Genomic DNA, 11,411 nt, shown 5'->3' with positions numbered 1-11,411 from the left:
CTGCATGTTCAGGCTAGGCGCCTGACCACAAACATCCTGTTGTGGAAGCGCAATCTTTATTTCTGATTGCATCAGCCTGTTTCAGGCTTATCTTGGTCCCCAACATCTCCTCCCTTGTTTTCATTTTTAAGGCGAGGAGTGGACATTAACCGGCTAGGGGAGGCAGTGGTCTGGCTCCTCCTGAGCTCGTCCTGAGCTCTGAAGTACCTTTTTCGGAGGAGAGGGTAGGGGTACTGACCTCTATGCAAGCCGACTTGCCTCTCAGGAGACATGGCAGGGCCACCTTCGGGGCAGCTTCTCCTTGCGATGCTTTGCTCTGCACCTAGCGGTATCCATTACAATTTGTATGTAAAGTATAATGCCAAGGGTTATACTGTTCTCATAAGAGGCCGGGGGGTGCAGGGCTTATGCGCGAGGACATTCTCGGAGAAAACGCTGCGAGTCAGTGCCAGGTTCATTCATTTCTAGCTGATGATAATGTATCTGGATAGATTTGCCAAGAAGGGAGTTAAGTTGGTCTCGGATGAGGTTTGTGGTGCGCCTGAGAATCCAGGGAGCAAAAGTCAGGAAGAGAATGATAGCTATTAAAGGCCCGAGGAGAGGGAGAAGAAAGGGGAGTAGTCCGTTGAAGGCTGTAAGGAAAGGGCTTTCAGTTAGAGCTTTTCGTAGTCTTTCCAGATCTTCTTGAAGGGTTTGGATCTTGTCCCGGACGATGCCTGACTTGTTGGCATAAAAGCAGCATCGTTCCTGTAAAGCTAAACAAATGCCTCCCTGCTCTGCTGTGAGTAAGTCTAGGCCTCGTCTATTCTGGAGGACTACCTCCGCTAGGGAGTCTAGTTGGTCTTGAATGTCAGTAATAGTACTGGATAAGGCTTGGACATCATCGACAAGTTGTTTGGAAAGTTTTGTATAGGAGTGAACTGCAACTCCTAATCCTGCAGTTCCGGTAGCTACCGCTCCAGAAACTCCTAGACCAACAAGCAGGGGAATAATAGCTAAGGCTCTTTTGTGTCGTCCTGCGAAGTGGTCAAAAGCAGGAACAGGGGACGGGTTCATCCCCTGGGATAATGTCTATGTCAGGTAGTAAGGCAGCTAGGGCACATAGCCCTGTCCAATTGGCGGGCAGGGCGGTGAAAGCTAGATTATTACCACAAACGAATGCTCGTCCTGGACCAGGACAGAGGGATGTGCTGTAATTAAGAGTGTGGCTACAATTGGTAAAGCTAGCGAAACCAACAGAAATATCAAAAGAATTATTTTGTAATTTTTTATAGATACAGGAGGAGGAGTAAAAAAGCATAGGCTGAACTCTAAAGGGTATGCTGAGGGTGCAATTTTGTTCGGTGATATTCAGGGCTGATATGTTGGTGGGGACAGCTAGAGGCATGGGGGTGCCTTGGCTTAAGCATAACCAGCAATCTTGGGCTAGTGTAGGGTTGGAAATATTTAGTGCCCGATGGGTGGCTGTCAAAATGTCTGTCGTTTGGGTATCTAGATCTATTCCTCGCAACTTGGGAAGAGCCAGAGGGTGATGGGTGAGTTTAGGGAATTGATTTTCAATGAGCTGTTCTATTTGGTTCTGGACGGTGAGTTCTCTTATGATATCTTGAGGCCCACCTCCATCAGAAGTGTGAATAGGAGGAGTTTGTTCCCAGCACACTGACTGTCCTACAGTGCCTTGGCAGCTGGCTTGTAAGTATTTGGTGGAACTAAGGCCAACGACTGATGAGCTATCTCCCCAGTCTCCTACGTTGGCAGCATTTTTTGTTTTCTGGAGTATGGCAGTAAAATATGCCTTATTGCCAAGGGTACACTCTTGAACATTATTGTAGCAAGAAGAGTGCATTGTTGAATAAAAAGGAGGTGCATGGGCATGGTCCTGGCTTTCCATTAATGGCAGGTATGATAGGAGGCTTAGGTACACAGGACCATGTGGGTTTGGACATCCCCCCCCTGTTGCTGTGGGTGAAGAAGCTAGGTAAGCTGTTTTTGTGTTGCAGTCTACTACCTGAGTATAAGACGAGGGGATGGCATGATCGGTAGTAGTTCCTCCACGGCATTCACACGGTGGCCCAAAGAGGACGTGGTAAATATTGCCAGGCGGCGCTTGAAGCCCTCCATATGTTCTTAGGTGTAAGAGTGCTTGTAGTAACAGGAAGAAGAGCCATTGGGAGAATATGTTTTGCCTGAAATAGAAAGAAGAGAAAATCTCCTCAGGGCGTATTATTATTCCCTGGGATTTGATTAGGTTCAACTGGTGGGGCGGGGCGATGATTGACATGTTTTATTAGCCTTTCGGGGAGCCATCGTGGGCCATCTTCTTTTTGATCATAAATACAGGCTGAGCCTCTCCCCCATATAAGGACGGAGTCTGGGCCTTTCCAGGCGTGAGTGAGGGGGTTGCGCCACATAACCGTGGCTTGTTGTGATGCGGTTTGTGGGTGCCAGTGGCGATCGGCTGCCGAACGACCTTGTATGTCTAGTGTAAGAAAATTAAGCTGGAAGAGGGCATGATTTAGAAGATTTCGAGGTTGTTGTTTTGAAAATCCAAGAGGAGAGTGTGTTAGGCGATTAATGGCATTCTTTAAGGTTTGGTGGGCCCGCTCTACTATACCTTGTCCTTGAGGATTGTAAGGGATTCCAGTAATATGCTTAATTTGAAGTTGTTGGCAAAAGGCTTGGAAATTTTTTTCCCTGTATAGCCAGGGCCATTATCTGTTTTAATGGTGTGGGGCTTGCCCAAGGCGGAAAAAGCAGTGGATCATATGAGAGATTACATTTTTTGACGCTTCTCCTGTTTGGGGTGTGGCAGCTATAAATCCACTAAAAGTATCAACTGTAACATGAATAAATTTTTTGCTTTCCCAAAGGCGGCAAAGTGGGTAATATCCATTTGCCATATAGCATTGGGTATAAGGCCACGGGGATTAACGCCTAAATGAGGCACAGGGGCTGAGGTTATACAATGAGGACAAGCTTTAACGATGTCCCTAGCTTGGTCTCTAGTGATTTTATAAAGAAGGCGAAGGGTATGGGCATTTAAATGGTGCAAAGTATGGGCTTGTGTGGCCTCAGTAACTGGGTCTGTAAGAATAGGGCAGATGGTCTGTGTGGCAACGTCAGCTAGGGCGTTGCCTTCTGTTAGGGGCCCAGGAAGGTCAAGATGAGCACGAAGATGTCCAATATAGAAAGGGTGTTGTCTTTGTAAGATAAGGTTTTGTAGTTTGGTGAATAAAGGGGTGGCATTAGTGGAGGGTTTGATGAAGGGAACTGTTTCTAGTAGAGGGACTGACTGAGCTATATAGGCGCTATCAGTATAGAGGTTGAACGGTTGGTTGGCAAGTGAAGTAAAAACTTCAAGTATGGCAAACAGTTTTACGAGCTGAGCAGAGGAGTAAGGAGATTTAATTGTAAAAGTTTGTTTATTAATGATATAGGCAGCTGTGCCGTTTGAAGATCCGTCGGTAAAGACGAGGGTGGCTTTAGGAATTGGAGCTGCTTTGCTGAGTTTAGAAAAGATGAACTGATGAGTTTTAGCAAATTGAATGAGGGGATCACTAGGGTAGTGATTATCAAGATTCCCTGTAAAGGAGGATAATGCTATAGCCCACTCATCAGAAGTTTGTAGAAGCCAGTTTGTTTGGTCATGTGAATAGGGAGTAATTATTGAATCAGGGTCTTTACCAAATAGTTGGCGGCTGGTAGATCGCCCTTTAATAATTAGAGTGGCAAGAAGGGAGGGATAAGTAAGTAATACTCGTGAGGGAGAGGCTGGTAGGTAGACCCAAAGAAGGGGATGGCTGTGGTTTTTGACTGCCAGAAAACTCCAGTTGGTGTATGGGCTGTACGGAGTAATATGAATACTAGAGGCAGATTATAGAAAATTTGTTGAGTGCTTTGTTGTCGTATGGCTTTGTTGATAATGGTTAAGGAATGCTCCGCCTCGGGGGTTAAGGCCCGCGGAGACAAAGGATCTGAGTCTCCTTTCAGAATGTTATTGAGCGGGAGGAGCGCTTCTGTGGGCAGCTTTAAATACGGCCGGAGCCACTGAATGTCTCCAAGAAGTTTTTGAAAATCATTGAGTGTTTTTAAATTGTCAGTTCTGAGGGATATGCGGGGGGTAAGTACTTGTTGGTGACATAGTTCAAACCCTAGATAGGAATACGGGTCAGATGTTTGTACCTTATCAGGGGCAATTTGTAATCCTTGTTTAGCAAGACATGTGATCATATGGGCGTGACAGGCCCTAGCAGTATCTCCGTCAGGGCAGGCTAGAAGGATATCGTCCATATAATGGAGGATATAGGCCTGGGGCCATTGCTTTCTGACTGGGGCGATGGCAGCTGCAACGAATTTTTGACACAAGGTGGGGCTGTTGGCCATGCCCTGTGGTAGTACCTTCCAATGGTAACGAGGCATAGGGCTTTGGAAATTGGTTTGAGGGACACTGAAGGTGAAGTAGGGTCTGTCTTCAGGGTGGAGGGGAATGGTAAAGGGGCAATCTTTTAAATCTATGACAATTTTGTAATAATTGGCAGGAATGGCAACAGGTGACGGGAGACCAGGCTGTAGGGCTCCCATGGGGACCATTATTTTATTGACGGCTCTAAGATCTTGTAGAAGACGCCATTTTCCAGATTTTTTTTTGGATGATAAAAATAGGGGTATTCCAAGGGGAATTAGAAGGCTCAATGTGCCCTGCCGCAAGTTGTTCCTGCACTAACATAATAGCAGCGAGGGTTTTTTCCTGAGTAAGGGGCCATTGATCAACCCACACAGGTTCAGTGGATTTCCATAATATTTTATCTGCATGGGGTGCAGGACTGTCAATGGCCGCTAGGGTAAATTTTGGGTATATCCCAGACCTGTCTTATTAAACTTTGGATTAATGGAAATGGGTTGAGTGATGCCTTGATGGTTTTTTCCTAGCCCTTGGCCGGGTACGAATCCTTGGTTTAGCATTTGAGTTATAGCAATGTTACTGGGGCTATATAAGACTGGCATCGGCTCCTGTGTCAATAATACCTGAAAAGGCTTTACCATTGATTCTGAGTTCGAGTAAGGGACGGCCCTCGGTAACCTGTTGTACCCAATATGCATCTGAAGAGCCGGGGGGGCTTGACCCTCGAAAGGGTTTTTGAAAATTGGAATTAAGATGTTGAAGGGGGAGGATGATTATTTGGGCTAACCTAGTCTCTTTGGGGGATGGTAATTAAATCTGAAGTGGTGGAAAGAATAATTTGGATTTGTCCTTCAAAATCATTATCTATAATGCCAGGGAGGACTTGTATCCCTTGTAGGGTGGAACTGACTCGGCCGAAGATAAGCCCAAAAGTATTAGGCGGTAGGGGCCCAAAAACGCCGGTAGGGACTATTAGGGGACTATTGTCTGAAGTTAGTACTGTGTCGGTGGCGGCACAGAGGTCCAATCCTGCGCTGCCTGCTGTGGCCCTCCACAGGTCTGTGACGTAGCGGCGTGATTGATTACCGGGAGGGCAGGGATCTGTGGGTGGAGTGATCGGGGAGTGAACTGTGTAGCCCCGGAGTTCACACCCGGTATGGGGCCCTGTTGGAGTTTCCCTGCGGCGGGGGAATGGGCTGTCCATAAATGTCTGTCTTAGATCTGCATTCTGAGGACCAGTGAAAACCCTTCTTACAGCGAGGGCATTTCGTGGCAGGGGCTCTTGGACTTATTAGTACTAGGCCCTGTTGGGTTTTGGATCTGAATTTGAGTCTGATTTTGGCTCTTCTGGGGGCAGGCTCAGGAAAAATGTCCAGGTTGGTTACAGTTGTAACAAAGGTGATTAGGGGGCGCCCGGCTGTGGGGGCATAAAATTTTGTAAGGCGGCACCAATGGCAAGTCCGAAAGCATGGGCAGAGCCGATGCCGGAGCAGAGGCGAACATAGTCACAGAGCTCTCCTTGGCGATAGGGGCGGATGGCATTTTGGCAAGCGGGGTTGGCATTTTCATAAGCTAGGTGTTTGACGAAAGCGTTTTCACTTTCGCCCGCGCCAAAGAACCTCTCAGCTAATTCTTGTAAACGACTTATGAAATCACTGTATGGCTCGTCTGGGCCCTGTCTTATTTTTGCAAGAGAGGTGGTTGCGGTGCCCTTTTGTGGAAGGCGCCTCCATGCTTTAAGACCCGCGGACTGGATCTGGGTTAGAAGTCCGGGGGAAATTGAGCTTGCTTTTCATTTCTATGATAGGGGGCGGAGCCAAGAAACTTGAGAATGGTCCAATTTTTAGAGGAGGATTTTCGCATATTGCGCTGAACAAACTGTTTAGCAGTGTCTTCATATTCGCTTTTCCAAAGAATAAAGTCACCTCCACTTAGCGCTGCTTTCGCTAGAAAGAACCAATCACTGGGCGTGAGCCAGCGCTCACTAAGATTTTCAATTAGGGCGAGGGAAAAGGGAGCTGTGGGCCCGTAGTGAGTTACAGCAGATTTGACCTTTTCTAATGTTTTAAGGCTAATTTTCTTGTATGTGTGGGAATAAGTTTGGGGGGCCACAGTATCTCTTGTACTGGGCTCTGTTTCGTCTATATCAGAAGGGGAGCTGTCAGAGTCCTCGGGGTTGTCGCTATCAGGAAGAGGGGTAGCTGCAGCCGCAGCTGAACTATCTACGTTCTCGGTCCTATCTGGGCGAGTCTGGGATCTAGTAACAGGGAATGCTAAAGTCTCGTGGGGAGGGGGGACTGATCGTAAGAACGGAGAGCTCATTGGCAATGGTTTTAATATCTCGGATGAAAGTGAGGGTTTCCTGAAGGAGAGGTCTTGGAAACGGCGTAAACGCGGGGGGAGACGTTGCAGACACCGCATTCACTCCGTTTCCACCGCCCATCCCCGGTGAAATGGAGGACGCGCCATGCACTGAAGGCAAAATGGCGGCGGCGGGTGCGTGAGAGGTACTATAAGGAGGCGGTTTGAATGGCGGAAGAACCGCCGCTACTAGTGGTGGCCAGTCAGGATTCTTGTAACGAGCGGCTTCGTCCTCTAATTCTGCCTGTTCAGAGGGGTCTAACTGGTCGCCGGGGTCCTGGGAATTGGGGGGTGGAGCAGAGGAATAGAACTCCTGAAGGGGAGGGTACAGAGAAGGGACTTGAGGGTCTGTATCTATCTGGATGGAGACAGAAGGGCAATTTGAAGGCGCTCGTGAGGGGGGTCGCGAAAGCGAGTCAGCATGAGCGTCGGGAGGCCGTGAACTGAGGGGGCTTTTGAGGGGGCCGGGGAGTGACTGCGGAGAATTTCTTGCCCTTCTTTACAAAGGCGCTGTATGTCAGGGGAGTTATTGTGGTTTTTAAGGATGTCTGTTATGAGGTTATAATAGTTAAAGGCAGTTATAGGGATGGTCTCGGGACCAAAAACTTTATAATAGTCATTTAGACAGTCGCCCACACGGTGCCAGATGCGGGAGTCAATGCTACCCTCCTGAGGAAACCATGGGCAGATTTTAAAAATGAAAGTGAAAAAGAAATTTAAATCTTTTTTACGAACCCTTATCTTGCACACCTTGAGAGACTCTTTTAACTGACTAACGAATAAATCACGTTGTGAACATGCCTGTCCCATGGTTGAGTCTTACCTTTGAAATGCCGCTGTCGGGGAACGGGGGTCGTCAGGAAATGCCAGCGCGCGGTCGGGCAGTCGCGGTGAGCCGGGCGAACGCTGTGAGCCGGGCGAACGCTGCGATCGACGGGGACAGCGGTCCGCACAAGCGATCAGCGGGGCCCCACGTTGGGCGCCACTTGCCTCGGCCCGCGAGGCAGTCAACGGGGTCCGCCGAAGTACCTGTAACGGATGAAAAGGGATGGGACAGGAGGCGCGAAAGAACGACAGCAAGTCAAAGGATTCTGATCAAGCTGCAACTTTATTTTCAAAATGGAGGGAGTTATATAGAGAGGCGTAGAGGAAGGCAGATAGAGGAAGTAGCTCTGGTTGGTAGCCTTGGGGCGTGCTCTTAGCTAGGATTGGTCAGGGGACGTGTGATGGGCGCGTGATCAAGGCACTGATTGGCGTGCTATCTGCATGTTCAGGCTAGGCGCCTGACCGCAAACATCCTGTTGTGGAAGCGCAATCTTTATTTCTGATTGCATCAGCCTGTTTCAGGCTTATCTTGGCCCCCAACACAGATATTGTATTCATTTCTTCCTGGTTCTTATTCATAGTTTCTATGTTCTTTTTCATGCTGCTGTAGTTCCACCCATTAAGTTCCTTGTAGGTCCCATAAAGTTCCTTGTGTTTTTCACTGTTCCTTGGGCATTCCTTTGGTTTCACTGAGTTCCTTGGGCATCCTTATAACCATTATTTTGGGATTTCTATGTCTGATAGATTGCTCGCCTCATTTCATTCAGCTCTCTTTCTGGGAATTCCTCCTTTCCTTTCTATTGGTGATTATTTCTTTGTCTTCCCATCTTAGGTGACTCTTTTTCTTTATTTCTGCATCTGAGATTACTCTGCTTTGCCTGCCTGTCTTTGTGGGATGGACTTCTGTGGTAGGAGTTCTGTGGGACTCAGTGGTGCAATCTCTTTGATCTCTTGATCTGGATGCTCTAGGGTTGCCCTTTATTTGCCCTTTATGTGGGCTCTCTTGTGCTTGGGCTTTGATTATTCATGGCTTATTCATTGTTGGGTCCTTTCCTTCAGATAGCTGACTGTGCATCACAACCACTGACACATTTTGTATGCTATTGTACAGGTTCAGGTTAACAAAGCAATTCTACCTGGAAAACCAAACCCACACCAGCAAAAATACCCCCCCCACCACCACCACATCAGCAATATCAACAGGAGTTGAGCAAATATTAATAAAGGTAGAAGAAATTAAGAAATCATAAGATAGGAAAAAAGGAATATGAGATGACTAAAAGAGAGAAAATGGATTTTGAAAAGAAACAAGGAGGAGAAATAATTAGAGTAGGGGATAGAAATAAAGTGATTAAAGGGAATGAATAAAATTTAAAGCATAAGTAAAATAGGGAAGGGTTTTGACAAAATGGAGTAATAAAAGGGAGGAGTATAATATGAGGTTTGAAATGAAATTTAAAAATAGTGAACCAAAGGGAACAAATTTGCAGAAAAACAACAACAGTTAAAACCATAGCAATGACAGCTGAGCAAAGATTAATAAAGGTGGAAAGAGAATAAAATATTATAAGAAAGAAAAAAGAGAATATGAGATGTCTATATTAAAGACAAATGACTTTGAGAGGATAGAGGGAGAAGAAATAATGTGAGTAAGGAATAGAATCCAGACTAAGGGAAAAATGAAAATTCCAAACTCAAATAAGCATGGGAAGAAAGAAGGAAAATGGAGTTAAGACAGGGGGAGAGTAACCTGTGAGATTTGAAATAAAAAAAAATAGTGAACGAATAGCAGTACAGTTGGAGAAGAACAGCAGTAAATGTAATATCCACGACAAGCAAGTCACAATGTATAAATATGGAAAGAAAATAAGAATATTATAAGAAGGGGAAAAAGAATGAGGGCTAACTAAAAGAATGATTTTGAGAGTATAGAGGGAGGAGAAATAATAAGAGTAAGGAATAGGAATGGGGCATAGCATGGGGGAAAATAAGATTTACAATAAAAATAATAAAAGGCAGGAAAAGGCAAAATAGAATAAGACCAGGAAAGGATACAATGTGATATTTGAAATAAAAATAAAAATTAAAAATCATGGAAAAATCTAAAGAAAAAGAAATAAGACAAACAATAGTGACTTAGTTGGAATACACTTGACAAAAAGAAGTCTTAAGTGGCTATGAAAAAGAAAAAATAACACAAATTCTGAAGAGGAAGGAGGTGTAATTTGTCTCAGCAGATTTGGGTATTTGTGTTCTGCCTTCTCTTTCTAGATCCACCTCTAGATTTTTATCAGGTCAAGGTCCTGGGGTGGGTAATCCAGCTTCTGGCAGCACTTCTTGTATGACCTTCACCTGCCTCTAGAGGGGTCTTCTATTGCTATTGGGAGTGTGGGACCCTTAGGTCTCCCCTGGGAGGCACTGCTTCATCTTCTGGGAAAAATGTGAGTATGTTCCCCCTGCCCCTGCACTACCCACTGTAGGAGACTATTCTGCGTGGTGTGGGCCCAGCTCCCACTTGGAGATGCACAGGATCCACACCCATGGATAGGTTCTCCCGTGGGGAATCAGACCTGTAATCTGCCTGGGCTACTTTGAGTCTTGCTTTTGCTAAAACTCCCTCACCCTGATTAGCAGCATACATTTAATGCAAAGTAACTTCCTAAAATCCATGCTAAACTATCCAAGGACAAGTAACTGGTTCAACTACTTTTCCCTTTTCATTTGCAAATATCTCTCTTCTGTGATGTGACTAGCGGCATTGTCTCCTTTGTTTTCTGTAAAAGGTAACCACCTAAAGCGAACCTGTGCATAGTAAATGAGGACCATCATGTAATGTGCTGAAAAACCCAATAAAGGCCTGTCATGGTGGAGGCCAAGGCCTTTTGCTCCCCTTGAGAGCAAAGCCGCTGGCCCTTTTCCTCCACAGGACTCGATAGTTCATGTGAATGTCTCACCCCCATCCACAATGTCGTGGACCCCATGAGCCAGGGTCTGAATCAACCCACCTAGGTTGGTCTCAGCTTATTTCCAAGAATATTGTTTCTGATGTATTAATTCTCCATTTTAAGAGAGGGGCCAATCTGTGCAGAGTGTCAGCTCTTTCTTTCTTGGTGCCTATAGCATCTCTGTGTGTGAGCTGAGGCTGGGTGGGGCCCTGACTCCTTCTTGTTGCACCGATTTCTGATTTCCCTGCTTTGCTGACCTCAGTAGAATAGGGCCCTAGGAACCAGTGTATTTTGTCTCCCTAAGAGAAGTTCAAAATGAGCCATTTCTCTTTTTGTCTTTCTCTTGTAGATATGCATCCTGTATAGGGTTCTTGAGCCTATCCTGCCTGTTTTGCAGAGCTTCCCAGTTGGATGGGAGGGGGTGGTGCCTATTGCAGGAGGTGGGGACGGGTCAAGTCCTTCCCTTCCTGGAGGTTTGATCTCTGCCAGATGGGGAAGGGAGCTCTGCTTCGCTGTAAATAATCTCAGGTGCTCTTGCTCATCCAGTTCCCAACCCACTGCCCTTACAGCAGACACAGTCCCATATTCTCCATTCTGAGTGGCCTCTGGCCTACTAGCTGTGCCAGGATGCGGCCAGGATAGGTCCTCACTGTGGACCTTTCTGATCTTCTGCCCAGCTGTATTCAGTGGGAGCAAACCATTGTTTCAATCTTTTCCTTTTACTGGCAGGGCAGCTGTGCATGGGGTCCCTGCCCAGCATGCTTCAGCTCCCCTTTTAAAAACTCTTTCTGAGCATACTCACTGCAGTACTGAGTCATTGTCTGGTTTTCCACAAGCACACCCCCAGCTACAAAAAGCCAAAAGTCTCTCATAGTCCT

General features: G+C 46.4%; 1 protein-coding gene across 1 annotated transcript; it reads right to left on the bottom strand.

The window, feature by feature from the left end:
- Positions 1-405: 405 nt before the first annotated feature.
- Positions 406-1,846, bottom strand: LOC123811209 (syncytin-1-like). Its single transcript, XM_045827257.1, is given in 2 exon segments — positions 406-1,044; positions 1,046-1,846. Coding segments are annotated over 2 exon segments (1,440 nt in total).
- Positions 1,847-11,411: the final 9,565 nt, after the last annotated feature.

The sequence above is a fragment of the Phyllostomus hastatus genome, unplaced genomic scaffold (genome assembly GCF_019186645.2).
Source record: "Phyllostomus hastatus isolate PE091 unplaced genomic scaffold, TTU_PhHast_1.1 phas_scaffold_78, whole genome shotgun sequence".
NCBI lineage: Eukaryota > Metazoa > Chordata > Mammalia > Chiroptera > Phyllostomidae > Phyllostomus > Phyllostomus hastatus.
The sequence above is the reverse complement of the archived record's forward strand: the minus strand, read 5'-3'. Positions and strand labels throughout refer to the sequence as shown.